Source organism: Aedes aegypti, chromosome 3 (genome assembly GCF_002204515.2).
Source record: "Aedes aegypti strain LVP_AGWG chromosome 3, AaegL5.0 Primary Assembly, whole genome shotgun sequence".
In the NCBI taxonomy this organism is placed as follows: domain Eukaryota; kingdom Metazoa; phylum Arthropoda; class Insecta; order Diptera; family Culicidae; genus Aedes; species Aedes aegypti.
In genome coordinates this window covers 405,098,940-405,115,978 of record NC_035109.1, presented here as the reverse complement: position 1 = coordinate 405,115,978, position 17,039 = coordinate 405,098,940, and the positions used below count along the sequence as shown (strand labels likewise).

At 38.4% G+C, this 17,039-nt stretch overlaps 1 protein-coding gene across 3 annotated transcripts; it reads right to left on the bottom strand.

Moving 5' to 3' along the window:
* Positions 1 to 6,359: 6,359 nt before the first annotated feature.
* LOC5566691 lies at positions 6,360 to 16,313 on the bottom strand. 3 transcript variants are annotated; one of them, XM_021855791.1, is made up of 5 exons: positions 16,241 to 16,295; positions 15,975 to 16,065; positions 15,398 to 15,729; positions 6,888 to 7,158; positions 6,360 to 6,829 (listed from the first exon to the last, which is right to left on the bottom strand). In XM_021855791.1, exons 3-5 carry the CDS (start codon positions 15,696 to 15,698, stop codon positions 6,733 to 6,735), a joined length of 669 nt encoding a protein of 222 aa, XP_021711483.1. In that variant the 5' UTR covers positions 15,699 to 15,729; positions 15,975 to 16,065; positions 16,241 to 16,295; the 3' UTR covers positions 6,360 to 6,732. The 3 variants fall into 3 exon arrangements, with proteins under 3 accessions (XP_021711483.1, XP_021711484.1, XP_021711485.1); XM_021855792.1 differs by lacking the exon at positions 16,241 to 16,295 and adding an exon at positions 16,145 to 16,225; XM_021855793.1 differs by lacking the exon at positions 15,975 to 16,065 and having other exon boundaries at positions 16,241 to 16,313.
* Positions 16,314 to 17,039: the final 726 nt, after the last annotated feature.

The following is a 17,039-nucleotide window of genomic DNA, read 5'->3' as shown; positions in this document are numbered from 1 at the left end:
CTGTGCGCATTCAAGTGCCCCATACGACGGTGCCATAATCCGATGTCTTCCTTCGGCGCGGTCATGCATGTAACATTTCTTCCACTCTGGCGAAGCCGATAAAGTCCGCCTTGTTGCTCTCCAACAGCCACCACATGGCCGCTGCGGTCGATGACTTTACACACGTCGTTGGTGAATACCACACGATGGCCACGGCTGCAAATCTTGTGCACTGACAGCAAATTCATGGCCAGGTCGGGAATGCACAGTACCTCCGAAACGTCAAGTATTTCAGTTGCTCCGCCTACGTCTGCTTTGATCGTTACGTTGCCCTTGGCAACTACAGGCGTCTCCATGCTGTTTGCTACTACGACACTATCACTCACCTCTTTTGCTTCTTTCAGAATCGCCTTTTCCCGGCACATGTGTGATGACGTACCAAAATCGAAGATCCACTCGTTCGCATTGCAGCGACCGTGCTGCACCATGAATGCCGTGTGCCTATCGAACTTCTTCGACGTCTGCTGGCTTCCTCTACGTTGCCCCTTCGGCTCTGACTTGGCTTCTCGCTGGCACTCGGAGGCATAATGACCAGGTTGGTTGCACCGGAAACACCTCAGATGGGATTTATCCGTTTTGGAAGGCTTCGATTTTCCTTTTGGCTGCCCATAGAACGCCCGTCCCGAATCGCTTCCTGTAGAGTCGTCGGGCCATTTCACGTCCTGGAGTATCTTCGCTCTGATCGTGTCCGCTCGCATCTGAATTCCTGATGCTTCCAGGCCCATAATCATGGGCTCGTATTGTTTCGGCAGACCCATCAGCAAGATGCTTGACATCCATCGATCGTTCACCTCGAAGCCAATCTGCGCTAGTTTGTGCCTGGTGGACATCAACTGGTTCACATAGTCTTCCACCGTGGCACAATCAACTAGCTTTACTCCGGTTAACTGCCGAAGTAGTCCAAACTCCCGGATGTATCCACTGTCTTGGAATGCTGCCTTTAAGCTGTCCCATGCTTCCTTAGCCGTCGTTGCATTCTGGACAAGGCTGTAGTTCGTCGGATCGATGCTCAAACAAATGGTTGCGAGGGCACGCTCCGACAGCTCCTCCGTCGGGTTCTCCATCCTGATGGCCGCCCACGTACCTTCTCTGATCATTACCATCTTGATCGCAAAGGACCAGGAACTGTAGTTTTCCTGGCCTCGTAACCGCTCCGCCAATGGCAGAGAAATGCTTCCTCCCGCCGGAAGGATTCTTGAATTCGTCGCTGCCGGTGCTCCTCCGGCCAAATCTGCATGCTGCTGGATTCCATTTCCTACCGCTACTCCGACCGGATTTCCGGCTCCTGGATTGCTTCCTTCTGGATTTCCGTTCATGCTTCGTACTGGAGTTCTCTGCAGCGACATCAAATTCTTCGGAATTCTTCAGTTTTCACTTCTTGATTCTTGACGGGGGTGAAAAATTTTTCTTCGATTGTTTGCCCGTTGCTATGGTGCCACACTTGCGGCCCATAACCTAAAGGAAAACACGTGTGGTTGCAACGGTATGACAAATTAGAATGATTTATTACAGCTAATATAATTCAAGGGTTACTATGATTAACACATGTCGAACTCACATTGAGGAACTGAATTCAGTCAACTCTGTAAATCTTGTATGGGTACCTGGCCATTCTTCCATCGCTGGAAATGAATTGGCTGATGAGCTAGCTCGCGATGGAGCATCGCATGACTTCATTGGCCCTGAGCCGGCTATTCCAATTTCGAAGTACTGGGTGAAGCTTCAGATAAACTCTTGGGCGGCAACTCAGCACAAGCAATATTGGAATAGTTTGGAGTCATGTCGTCAAACAAAATTGTACATTACTGAGCCATCTCCAAGGGTGGCAAAGTATTTAACAAATCTGTCAAAGCAGAATTGCAGTCTCTTGGTCAGAGCGTTGACAGGCCACTGCCGACTCAACTATCACATGGCAAATATTCAGCGTGCTGACTCATTTGTGTGTGATAGTTGTGACTCCGATTATGGAACTTCGTATCACCTGATATGTAACTGTCCAGTTTTTTCGTAAATGCGATTCCAATTACTTGGTAAACACTTATTAAGTGAAACTGAATTCAGAAGCCTGAATCTTCAGGACATTCTGTTATTCTTAACCCGCTGTGGTAATGAGCTATAGGCTCTCTACGCTCATGCGTTTTGCAGTGCCCTTTTTAGGGCGCTGTTCGAACCCATTGTGGTATGGAGCTACATGCTCTCATTTCGCTTATGCTATTTTCCCTCTTCAAGGGACCCCACTCCTATTTCCTCCCATCTTTTCCTACCCTTTCCTCTCCCATCGGGTAGATGATGAAATAGGCTCAAATATGGCGATGGCACAAATCTCCCAACTAGTGGGGAAAGTGCCTTTGGAGCCGGCCTTCTGATACCTGATACCTGATACCAGGGCTCATGCTTAAGCCACCTTCATTACAATTTCTATGTCAGAGACATTGATGATTGTCTCGTGAGAAATTGGTCGCTAAGACAGCTTGCAGACTATGCCATTGTTTCCTTAAAATGACCGGGGGTGGATGATTTGCAAAGACCACATGTCAACTTGGTTCTTAAAGCTGGGTATCGAATTCTCTCTGGAGAAAACGTCGGTTGTCTTTTCTACGAAACATGTCCCAGCGCAGTTGGGGCTCCAAATTATGGGTAAGCAACTAACTCACATTAAGTATCTGTATCAGAAATGCCAACAACGAACCAACTCCATGCGTACACTGACCGGAACATGGTGGGGAGCCAACACGGACGATCTGATAATGTTATACCGCATTACAATCATCTCGGTCCTTGAATACCGTAGCTTTTGTTTCCAATCCGCCGCGGAAACACACATTCTGAAGCTTGAGCGTATCCAGTATCGCTGTCTTCGAATCGCGTTAGGCTAAGGCGGCATCCATTTATTACGTAACGCTAAAATTGGATTGAACCCCTCCCCCCCTCCGTAACGCTTTTTGTATGGAAATTTTAAAATTTTGGTATGAGTCGTAACGCTCGAGCCTACCCCCCCCCTTCGAGCGTTACGTAATTTGTGGATGCCGCCTAATGAGTTTAGAGGTACATATTAGCAAAAGTTCTTCCTTTATCAGATCGTTTCGCGGAATTGTCGCTCCGGTTCCTCATCCGCTGTGAGGTAGGTATTAAACCCAATGGTTATTGAAAATTTTGAAAAGCTAAACGAACGATTTCCACAAACAAAATTTATGACACTGTAATACTGGTACATGAGTTTGGAGATTAACCCTTCTTTGAATGCTCCCAATCGTAGTTGCTTCCCAAATCCCTCCAACTCCAATGTAGGTTTTGATCTGACCATGAGGCGAGAAACCCAGATCTGCTCCGATCGGAGTTCATACCACTATTTTTTGCAAAGAAGTTCGGCCAGGTCAGCAGCTACAGAGCGTTTTATACTGACGGGTCAAAAACAAATGATTCTACTGGATTTGGTGCATACAATGAATTCCATAGCGCCGCCCACGAACTTTAGAACCGTTGTTCAGTATACGTCGCAGAATAAGTGGTATCCCAAGAAACATTTGCCTATTTTATAATCATTTATTAAGCAATTTTTCACAACTACATACTGAATAGTTGCTTTATTATATTACTTTGCAGCTGCTACGCACACATTGTTCAAGCAAATCTGGCGAAATTATTAAGCTTCTTATAATTTAGTGACTGTAATCATATATTGTAATGATGTTTATTCAGGTTTCACTTGGCTTAATGAGGATTGATGATTTAACAACGCTAGTTTAACAAACTACATTATTGCAGTTTAATTCAGCAACATGTTTAACAACATTTTAACTATTTCCAAGTGAAGCCTTTGTTGAGGCGTTGTTCACACAAATTTGGAGAAGTTATAAAGCGTATCGTTGTATGTTGACTTTATTCTACAACTTCAAAATCGCTTTATAAGCATTCATCTCAGCTTTTATTCAACTGCCACAAAATTGATTGAAAACAAATAAATGACTAAAAATAGCTAACACTGTATACAACAAATGCAGTGTATACCTTTACCATGAATTAATAACCACACTTTTAATAGTTACCTGAATACTGGATTCAAACTCGAGACCTTCCCATCGTCAGCGGTATACCTTGCCATCTGCGCCATCCTTGAATTCATATATAAGCCTTCCAGTGCCCAATATAAACCTCTTGTAGCTGATTATTGATCTATTCTATTCATCAATTCTTGAGCTTCTATTCAACAATAACTAATCAACACGTGCCATGCTGATCAACAACTGAATAAGCGCATTACTTCTGCTGCTGTTCAGTACTGATGCGAGCTGAACTCAGTCGGCTATTTATAGCGCACAGTGAGAAAATTTATTTCAATGCCGGTCAAAAATAAAGTTTATTCACAAAGTAAAAACAGTCTGAAATGAATAAGTTTTAACTTGTTAAAACTTTAATTGAATTGTTCATCTAACTATACTAAAATTAATTTATTAAATGTATAATATTTCTACTAGGATAATATTTTAATTATGTGTCGTACTTTTTCCATCTATCAAACATTATACAAATATAAAATACATTTCAATCAATAATCCTATGTCAGAGGACTGATTTAAAATATTTTCGAAACATAATTGAATATTGTATTGAGAAAGCATCAGTTATTATTGTATCCAACATGTTTTTATATATTAGTAAGTTAGTGGCGAATTCGCCAAAGGCGAAAAGCCACTCAAATAAAAATAAATAATAATAATATTAGTAAGTTGAACATTACAATACATTAGGAATACAACGCAATTTTTAGATATTTTGTCCATTTTTCAAAAATTTGGCTATGGTGTGACCTCTTTTGTAAAGCTTCTTTGTTGCTGAACAATGTGTTTAGTAATCGTTATTTTGGACTTCTTTGGAAGACCTGCTCGGCTGATATATCTATGTTGTATTAGGATTTTATAAAAAACCTATTCAGCTTTTAATCTTGTTCATGTTAAACATGGAAATGAAGCAACCAAGACGTTAGTTCGTCTCCTGTACATCTGTTTACACAACTATATTTGTTTGGTGGAATATTGGCTCTTTAATAGAAGGAAAAATGACTTGTTCAACTTATTAGTAAAACAATTTTGACAAGTCGGCAGAGATTCTTTGGAGAAGTTTAATAAGTGTTGATTCTACTATTATTCATTCCAATGAAAAATGTTGAACATTGACTTAAATTTGGATCTAAATACCATCTTCTCAGCTCTTTGTAGGGCATTTTTTCAGTTGTCACCATTATTCAACAATAATTAACTATGTATGTTTATTTGTGACACTTGACTGTAAGTTGGGTAACCACTTTCATGTAACTATTGTTAAATTATTATTTATACTTCGATTATCATTAAAAATTGTATGTTTAGTAACTTTTTCCGATATCAATAACGTCGCAGATGATGACCACTACATATGGAAAATTTAAATTTTGATATTTTTAATCCAATGTGATTCGAACTTTACCCTCGTTGATCCATTACGTTGCCATTACGTCCATTACATTAATCCATCCATCGCATACACGTCTTGGATTTGATTTGAAAAAACATTTGAAACATTTGAAAATAACATAAAAAGACATAATATGTTTTGCTTGCTTAAGAGCATACTCGTATACTGTTATTCACATTGTTTATAAGTTTCACTAATCATGCTGGTCAACATTTTAAGTATTAGACACTGAAACTTGTGTACGATTTGTTGTTAATCATATCTTCAATATGCTACTAAAATGATGGCTACAACCTATAGAAGCTTTTAATCAGTCTATTGTTAAACGTCTTATGTGTTGTAGAACAAAAGCTACAATATTTGAATTTTCGGAGGTTTATTCAGCTCTTATTCAAAACACAAACTGCAAGTGGAATAACAGCTTTTTTATAAGCGGAAATTAATTTTATTCAATTAATGATTCAACTAAAAATTTGTTCAGCAATGGTTGCTGCTATGCAGCTTGTATTAAACACGTAAGTATCTTAAAAGTTACCAATTGTTCCTTGGGTATACACTAAAGCAGCTGCATTTAAAAGTGGAAAAAGGCCCTAATATATTCGAACTAATGCAATAATGTTTATAAAACAATCAAGCAACTCATAAAGTAATATTATTGCATTGATATATTTGTAATGTAGCGTTAATGCTCTTTTGCTTGACAGCTCTTGTAATTTGTCGAATAAAAGCAAAGTCGCATCAGTATTGTTGATATGCAGTAGAATGCGTGCAATGTTATAATGCTTGGTATTACTTGGGTAGTACCTCGCTCCACACTCGTGAAATGAAAGAAAATGTTCGGATTGTTTCTCGTAAAATATTAAATCCAATTCATATATTCTTATTGTATTTGCACCAAAAGTAGGATTTTACCTTAAACGAACTAAGACACTGCCATTTCTTTAACGTAGAACGAGCATTACATAACTAAAATGTTAGTCTTATGATTTTCGGTTATTTACAATTTAAACTATAATATTTCGAAATGCGCACGTTATTAAGAACTAAAGCTGCTCCTGAACTGGTTTAGTATTTAATTTGCATGGAAAACTGCGCAATAAATAGTATCAATAGTATGGGGCAGCTACTAGAGGAAAATTCTACTTTTTTACTCGTAGGCATATGGTTCAGAATGTTGGGGTTACCCATCCTAGGTATAGGTATCCTATTCAATTTAGATTCGGAAGACTAGAACATAGGAAGTTAGTCAACCAGCACGATGATCATAAACACGGTGAGTCCACTCAGTAGTGCCGTAACGTATCCGAGGTGGAATCGACGCTCCTTGTCGGAAAATCTCCTGCGAAAAACAAAACAGTTATCGTTAGACATTCTTGAACAGTAAATTCACCACTCACTTCTTCTTGCTGGCGGAAAACGGCGTCGGTGGATTGACCCCGGGGATGCTACTGTCCAGGTACACCACGTAGTACGTGAACCACGTGACGGTCGCGGCAAATAACGTAGCAAACAAAATCAGCGAGGGATCCTGAAGGCCCCGTGCATTAGCGTAGGTGTCCTTCATGGTGGCCTGCAGGGCAGCGTATCCTCGGGTGGAGTCCAGTACGATCCGCTCCGTGGCTGACTGGCGCCATCGTTCGAGCGTCGCGAGCGCTGCCTTGAATGACCCTGAAACGAACAGTTCGAGAGCGCTCATGAATGCAGTGTGCTACGGAGAATGCATCACGTAATCATGGAGTTTGCACGGTGGGAGATTAAATTTTCGCGAACATGTGTGAGAAAGCTAATTTTACTAGCTAGGTGGGGTTAGCGGTATATAAAAGGGAAGCGTAGGCAATTAGACCTAAGACAGACGCAGGCTAAGTGTCCGAGTGAAGGTTTGTTCGGGAATGATGATATCATTATTACTCAATCCATATGCTTCTCTCGCAGTTGCGTTCGGAGAATATTCTCCCCATGCAGTGATGCAATAGGCGGCGATTGTAATTGGAAGTAGGTAACATTGTATATCCACACAATTTGTACGTTAAGTAGCTGCTACAGTGAAACTTCCATGTGTCGATGTTCTATGCCTCAATATTCACTCAAGAAATTAAACTAGAAAAAAAAATTGATGTTCACAATTTTGGTCCCTCGAAATAGCTTTCCAAAGGATTTCTGTTTTATAACACGATATTTCCATAAGTCGATGTAATACCGACTCATGATGGTTTCACTGTTCAATGATGACGTGGTAGCGGAGAATATTATTTACATGCTTTTCTTTTGGCGTGCCATATTTAGCATGCGAGACTGAAGCGGAATTTTGTTTTTAAGATTCCTATTGATATTTCTCCCTGCCCTTAGGTGATGGGATTGACGGTGATTTATCAAGTGATTGCATATTGTTGATATTGTGAAAAATTACTCTAATACTAATATATTGATCGCGAAAATAATCGTAATTATAACTTATAAAATGTAAGCTAGTCTAATAGTTTTAAATTAAATAATGACATGTGTTTCAATGCTTAAATATATTTTACACTTGATTTATCACACCTTCAGCATGAGTTTAGTTACTGTCGCATGATCTAACACCAGATAACTACGCGTAATGCTGGAGGGACCGGCAGGGCTCACTACCAGTCTCTACTAACACTCAAATCATTAACAAGACTGGGAAACCAACGATCACCTTCATCAGTAGCACTATTTCTAATAGTAGTATTAGTTCAATATACATAAATCTTTTTCAGTAGACCACGAGGCGCAAGAGTGGGTGCGGGTGGTCTCTGCGTCTCACAGGTCATTGAAAATAGACATTTATGTTAGGTTTACTAACAATGTAGTAATTATTACCTTAGTAATACCGTGAGGTGCCGTAATTCAGCGCATCGCCAAAATCCGCATATTTGGTCCAAAATTAATCGAAATTTAAGAAAAATTTTGAAACCTGTCCATACCGCTATTTGTATATGCTGGTAATGCATAATAATTCCAATTAAAATTGTCATTAACAATAATTTACGATTTTTGAGAAATATTCCAAAATGTTCTGAATTACGGCATTTTACGGTATTGCGTTATTTAGTAAGGTAGGTTGTAGCGGTGTTAGAGATAGTTTAGTAATGTTACTGATATATGTATAATAATTAGAAAACTGATGGCACAGTTGTTACTGAAATGTTTCATTTTGAAATATCTTTCATAATATAATATAATATTGTTGAACAAAATGCTGTAATTAATAACTTATTTAATCCTCTACGCATTTTTGCACTACTTTGCATCTATCACACCAACACTGGCGACAATAGCGTTCTTTGGGTAGTATTTCTGTTATGTAGTAGTAACCTCTATCGTTTTTATTCTAACGATCATAACATAATTATCGTGAGCGTAGTAGTGGAAATAACATAGAACTAGCTTTTGTATTTGTAATTAAGGTATCATGGTATTAGTTGCCTGTCCTTTGGTTCAGAAAGGGGTATGGGCGTGTTCTGCCAACTCGGTCGAGGCAGATTTCTTGTGTGAACAAGTTACAACATGGACGTTCTAAAATTCCAGAATGAAGTGTTGTGCATTTGAAGATGGGATGGATTCGCGTTCGTGCTTTACTGCTGCTTATCTATAAAGTTATATGCAATAACCGACCCTTAGCTTAACTATTTAAATTAACAGTTGCAAATATAATAATCGTTTTGAGTTTACTAACATGTCGTCGCGTTAATTTTATCATAATGATCTTTTATCTACATCCGTCGAACCATTCTGAATGGCCGTTGAGAGAATATCACCAAGAACTTCTCACATGCAATAAAGCAGGATTGTCATACATTGAAACATCAAGGTTCTCGCTCTTTTGGATTCATTTTTTGTTGTTTATCATTAGTTTCAGGGATTGTTATCGTGGGAATCCAAAGAGCGAATTTTGTATGACTTCAATGTACGCCAATACTGCCATAAAGCATGTAATAATCACTAACCTTCCTTCTCTCTTTATCCTTGTTTTCATATCTAACCCGCTTCGAGGAATAATTCATCGAAGAGGAAAGGCATCTCTTATCATGGCAGCGTAATGGCCGAGAAAACGTCGGTTTGCGGTCGCATCTCTTCATCCTCGGTTCTGCCCCACGCTCGCCAAATCGTTACGCACTTGATCCGCCCACCTAGCTTGCTGCACTCCACGCCTTTGTTAAGTATAAAGTTTCTGTAATCATTGAATACTAATTGAAAGGTAAATCAAATGAACTTATAATTTAACTAATAACAAATTTGTTCCACAGAGCGACTTACAAAACACCACACAAAATCCCTCCTTTCACATATCCTTAGGCAAAACACTTCACTACCGTTATATGTATGACTGATTCATGTTCTTTCGACCTTGCATCATTCATACGTGTAGGGGAAGTCTAGAGTAAAAGCAAAACTTAAAGAACCTTCTGGTCAAAGATGTTGCGTTGCCTACTTCCCGAACTCCAAAACCCCCGGTGTATTATGGAAGGTGTGAGTTTTTAAACTTATGCTGGAGACTTGGCCCCTGACCCCCTTGTACATCAATAAAATAAAATAAAATAAAAAAAAAAGATTCCTATTGATATTTCTTAGATGCCGATGAGAAAAAGATTGCAGGGTGTCTATTACCTGGAAAAACCTGGAATTCTCAGGGAATTTTATTCAACCTGGAAAAAACCTGGAATTCTCAGGGAATTTCGGCTACACTCAGGGAAATTATTTTGAAACAATAATAAATCGTAGAATATGTCGTTTTTGTGACAAAACATTTCCTCAATCAAAAAATTTTTCGGCTGCGCCGCTATCAAAACACTAGTTGATTTGATCAGTCCTTAACGGTTTTTTATTACTCAGCATAAAAAATGTTTGAACAAGTAATCAGAACTTAAGATTGCCAAACTGGTAGAGGCAAGTACAGTTCAGTTGGGTGTCGTTCATGAGCAGTTGATAAGTTGAAAACACTAAAAAAATACATTTCTCAGAAGCAATTTTTTTTTAGAGTCTTAATCACCATTTCAATGCAAAACTCCAGTTTGGTAATGGTCTCTAAAGCCTATATTGTAATAAAAATTATCTCCTAAGTCACTTTTTTGATCTGCTTGCAGTGAATCCTGGTGCAAAATGCTAGAGGTTACAGAGGAACCTATTAGGCGACTATTCTACAAGTTCTTAATTATATTTTTGTCAGATCTCGAGGAATGCTTCAGGAATTCTAGTAATTTCTTCTTGAATGTTTTCAGAAATTTCTTCAGGGAGGCTAACAGCGGTTTTTCAGGAATTTCCTCAGAATTCGGTCCAAAAATTCTAGAGCACTCCGAAGCTTCCACAAAAGATTATTCCAATTTTTTTGGATAAAATCGTTTCGACATTTTCCACAAATTCCTTCATATATTCCAGGCATTTTCATAATTATTTCTTCAATTATTCATCCACGATTACTCTTAAAGTGCGTCGAGAACGCCCGAGAAGTCCGCACATTTAATTGTTACATAAATATGATTTTTCAACAAACTATGAATGTTTTGTCACTGTAAGTGTCGACATAAACTCTTATTCATAACTTTTTAGTTTTATATTTTTTATATAAAATCCCTTATTTTTTTAAAAATAAAAAAAGCTTTGAATGGTTCGGTCTGTTTGTCTGTGCTAGAAGTGTAGACTTGAAAAACTTTCATTTTATTCCAAAAAGCTTTAAATGGTTCGCCACTGTAAGTGTCGGCATAAGAATATTATGTGATGGTCCAGCCAATCGATTTTTTCTTTTTCAATTTGAGTAAAATATCCTAACAGCTGTAGGAATGTTGCTTTTAGCTACTTTTTCAACAAACATTGAATGGTTCGTCACTTTAAGTAATGACATTATTTTCTCATATTTGAAAATTTTCCATGTAAATTGAAAATATTATATTCCTTAGTATGTTTATATCGCACAAATAATCGTTTATCATGGTCTAATCGCTTATCAAAGTGAATCCTGTGACCCAACGATCCTCCCCATTAACAACCATCCCTCCCAGTAATCTTTGTGGAGATGCACAGGAAAACACGGTCTCCAAATAACAAAGGTTACACACTAACATTCCTCCCCTCAATCCCACCTGACTGCAGTCTAAGCTAAGCTAAGCTAAGCTATTCATCCACGATTACTCTTAGGACCTGCTCCAAAAATCCGTCGGGCATTATTTGATTATATCTATTATGAAGAAGATCTTGATAAATTTAATTCCAGGATTCCTCATTAGGTTCCTACAGAAATTTCTCTTGGAATGTCTCCAGCATATCTTCAAAATATTGTTGCTGTGGTTCAAACATTTCTCTAATAATTTTTCAAAATAAATTGCCCAATCTCTGTGGATTATTCAAAACTTTATTCAAAGTTCAGGAATTCTGTCCTAATTTCTCCAAGCAATTCCTTCAAAAAGTCTTTCAGAAAATTATATTAGAGATTCTATTTTTTTTTATATTTTAGGAAGAATTTCATCAAAAATTTAGGAGGTCTTTCTGGTAAAGATGCATCGAAGCACAGCCATGAATTTTCAAGAGTACAAGTCTAGAGAACCAGACAGCCGTTTGTGCTGAAAATTTAACTCACTGGTCATTCGCTGGAGGTGACCCATTGATCAAATTTTCAGTGTGAATGGTTGTCAGGTTCTCTAGTTTTGTGCTCTTGAAAATTTAAGATTTATCTTGGATGCATCTTCACCTGAGATCCTGGTAGGAATTCAACAAGGCATACTTAGAACTCACACAAGTTTCATCTTAGGTTACTCTAGGATTGTCTTTCGAAATTCAACGCCGCAGATTTTTTTTTTATTTCTCCAAAACAATCTGAACAATTTCCTTGAAATTTCGCCGGATTAATGACTTGAAAAAATATTTAATGATTTTATTGAGAAATTTTTCCAAAAAATAAAATTGGAGGAATTCCTGAAGGAATTATTATTATTATCTTTATTAACGAGACTTTCAACTCTTGGCTGGTTCGTCCAAACTTCCTGAAGGAATTTTGAATTCTTGACGATGCTTTAAACGGGAATGCTGGAGGTAGTCCTAGAGAAATCAATGGAATAATTTGTGAATGGATGATTCCTGATGTGGTTATCTTTAGAAAAAATCCAGATTGAATTAATGAAGAGATATAAAACGGAATTCTTGGAAGCATTATTTAGAAAGTTCGTTCAAAATCTCAAAACAAACTCTTAAAGGAATCAGCGGAGTAATATGTTAAAAAAGCTAAAGCAAATCGAGCTGCTATACTTGTCATAATGTCATAAGAAATTAAAAAAAATGTACACGAAAAATGTTTGTTCAACTTTGGAATCAAACTCTCATCTCGTGCTTCCCACAGTATTCACAATTCATTATATTTTTTTTTTAACAAGAGGCCATTAAAGTTATTATTTGCAATACGATCATACTACCTGTCCACACCATACCATACCAGCCCTGATTTCCCCAAAGCAAAAAATACAAAACGCTTTTTAAAAAAAAAAAAAAATTTGCAGGTCCATCGCTAATGTCCATACATCTGAATCCAATTTTAAGGGAAAGGATTTTTTTTCTTAATTGATTTTCGTGTCAATTAAATAAAAACCACAAAATTATTTGATTTTTTTTCATATGTTTACACGTTAAGAACAAAAAATACTATTGATTTATTGAAGCGAAAAATACTTTGTTAAATAAATTTATTTCGCCTTTCATTTGAAAAAAGTTTTTAATCATCATCAAATCATCAAATTAACTACAGTGATACCTCCATGACTCGATACCGTCTCATGGAACCATACTAAAAACAAAATTTCATGATTACTATGATGGTCCCTATAAGCAGGTTTGCAAAGGATTGCTGTTCCATGACTCGATATTTCCATGAGTCGATGGTCCCTTCAATATCGACTCATGGAGGTTTCACTGTGTTCACATATTTTGGAGAATTTCTTTAACCTGGAATTATTTTTTGAAACCTGGAAATCCCAGGGAATTTCATTTCTGTAAATGAGTAGACACCCTAAAAAAGATTTGTGACTAGTGAAATACCGGTGAGATCTCTAATGGCGTTTTCGTTTATTGCCGGGGCGAACCCGGATCCGCCACATGTTCGACCCAAACACAACGAGGTTCGCTCTATCGATTTTTTGCGATCCAACCTGAGCGGGGCTCAACTGTCAAAAATTTATTGTTTACATTTTTATAATTATCAAAATTAACGATTAAAGCAACATTTTAATAGCAGGAGATGTTTACGAAAGCATTCGGCAATATTTATTGCATTAATATTGAGACTTTATTTTGCGATTTTGCACTCAGAGAAGCGAAATTTCATGAAACTGTGTGGCGGACAGTTCGAATGTAGGTATGACACATTCGATTTGACTCGAACCTGGATCCGTTCTCGTTCGTTTATTGCGAGTCGGGTCAGCTCTGACCCCAGGTTTAAAACCGAAAACGCCATAAGATTTTGTAATAAAAAAAATAAAAATCGAATAGTTCGACACTAGAAGTGTCGACGTTTTCGTCAAAAACTGTCAAAAGATTATTTATTTAATCTATATGGTGTATCTTATGAACCCTTCCTACTATCAGAAGCCTTTTCCTGGGGTAATCTTGAAGATGCAGAATTCTCGGTCTCCAATAATAATGGACATCACACTCACATTCCTTTGCCCAATCACCGTAACATAAAAACACATCAAACATGTCATTTTTGGTATGTATTTCCAATTTTTTTCGGAAGGATCCCTGTTGGAATTCCTGGAGTAATATCGGGTGAAATTCTTGATGTAATTACTAGAGACATTTCCGAAGTAATCTTAGAAGAATTCTAAGATTCTAAGAATGAGGGTGACCCATTTTGCATGAAATCGTTTCGCATAATGAAGTTTCGATTCTATCCCATTATCCCGAATGCCATTAACTCGAACGCCATTACCCCGAATTGCAAAACCCCAAACGACCCATCACCCCGAATGACATTACCCCGAATTCCAATTGTATACCTATTCAATGGAATAACAGTCGACTCTCTACATCTCAATATCGAAGGGACCATCGAGATAGGGAGAGATCGAGACATAGAACAAGTTTTTAAGGAATACTAGATTGAAAATCACTCCGTTACCAGGAAAATTAAAAACAAACAGACGTCATTCCGTCTTTGCAAATTGTTTTCAATCTTTAAAATCTAGTCTAGTAACCATTGGGGCTCTGTACTGTTTTGATTTTGCATGGGATTTTGAAGTTCACTGGATGTTTACAAATTTTGTGAAGGGGTGAAAGAGAGAGAAAGATTTTTGTGCAAAACCCCATACGGAAAGAAAATCGAAAATGAAAATCACATCGAGATATGGAGAGTGAAAATGTATGCAGAATGAAGGGACAAAAAACATCGACATAGGGAGAGATATCGAGATGTGGAGAGTTGATTGTCGTAAATGTGCAGGAAAAACAGGCTGATGAAAAGCCAATACATCTGATGCACCACTTTTTCCGACTATTTTCTAACCCGACCCGATTATTTTGTGCTACACTGCATGAACTCAGTATGATCCAACAAGCGATGAGTAAATGTAAACAATGCGCATTATTGTGAGTATCAAATTCATTGCTCATCAGTTGTAGCTTTGATTAATCACATTGTACCTATGCAACCAATATTACTAGACGATAGATATTTTGGAAATAAACTAAGCATGCAGCAAAAACGTCCTGCAATAAAAAACCAATCCAATGATTGCTGTGATTACATTTCAACTCTCCATAATTCGTCATCGAGACGTCGGTGATCGAGATATAGATATACCCAACTGCACTTTTACGAACAACATTCGAAAAGTAGGTTGTTAATCCTAGTAGGCGGACTACGTCATGCAAACGATAATGCTATGTGCTAGGAACATACACTCACCAAAATCAAACGGCAGTAAATACCGTATCAATAGACTGACTATGGCACACACAGCGGCAGCTGTAAAAACCTTCGAAGCTGGAAACCGTCTCACCGTTGCCCCAAGTTTCAGCTTCGTCATCTCCATGTCGCTGTCGTCGAAGGACAACTTTCGAGGCCGTTGCTGCTGTTCGGGACTTTGAATGGTGGCCGCCACTGCTGCTGTGGTGGTTGTTTGCTCCTTCAGGGAACCATTCCCGTTGGCCATCGCAGTTTCTGCTGCCATCGGAGATTGTGGTTCTATATTGGTTGTCGATTCCATCGCGATTACTCACTCGTCTGCTCTTTCAACCCTGAAGTTGTAGGAAACAAAACAGTAGCCGGAAATTAGACACTATTTATAGCGAGTCGAAAAATTATAAACATCCACGAAATCATCTGCTATTCAGTCAACTGCGGCCGATTTGGTCAAGAGAATGCGAGAGAGCATGCACTGCTGCACATCTATTCTCACGAGATTAAGGTCATTCTAATGCGCTTGCGTAGGAGTGCTTGAATTTCCAATCGATCGAAGTTGGCGTCGCTTTTCATAACATACCTGTGCCTTCTTGACGAATAACGGTGGACACTAAATCCCAACGAACACTTGATTGAATTATGTGAATGTCCTATCTATCACATTCGTGATGCTAAAATAAAACACTAGATTATGATCACTGCCTCAACTGCAGTATGCAAATGTAAATAAAATCACGTTTAACAACACACTTCGGTGACGAAACAACGCAGCGACGCCTCAATGTTTCGACAACAAAATTACGTGCGGAACGAACAAGTGAGAATCCGTATTATGCGTATACCTACCTATTATATCTAGCCGCTATCAACAACAATCGGGCAGCAGTTTGGTTTGATGGGACATCGCTGCAGCCGATTCCAAAGACTAATCGGTTCGATGCAGTTGTGTGTGTGGTTTATTTACAGTTGAGAACGACAGAGAGTGAGAGCTAAATGCAAATGAAAATAACCGTCGTTTTTCTACCGACGCAGCAGACACGCACACCTCTGTAGTGCAGCACTTTAAAAAGATCAACAGGTTGCATACATCTAGGCGCAATGGGACTTTAAATTGTGAGCACGTGATAGGAAAAGCATCAGGTATAAGAAGGCCGGCTCTAGAGGCACGTTTCCCGCCAATCGGTTTGTGCCAGTTTCTCAGTTAGCATAGCATCAAGAATTTCGCACAAATTTGTAGGTGGTACAGTCCTAGACCATTGTATAAAGGTTGCCTCCTTCCCGTCCGTCACCAAAGTCAGAAATTTGGGACTAACCTCTAACTCTTAGACAAGATTGACGCATCCTCCAATAGTCGAGAGCTGTCCTGGCCACGTCTTGTGAAACCTAAGAGTCATTTTTTAGAATAAAATATTATTACAAATCATGGTGACCTTGTACAAAACAAAATTACCCGCCTTCTTCTTCTTCTTCTTTTTGACATTACGTCCCAACTGGGACAAAGCCTGCTTCTCAGATTAGTGTTCTTATGAACACTTCCACAGTTATTAACTGAGAGCTTTCTTTGTCAATTGACCATTTATGCATGTGTATATCGTATGGCAGGTACGATGATACTCTATGCCCTGGGAATCGAGAAAATTTCCTT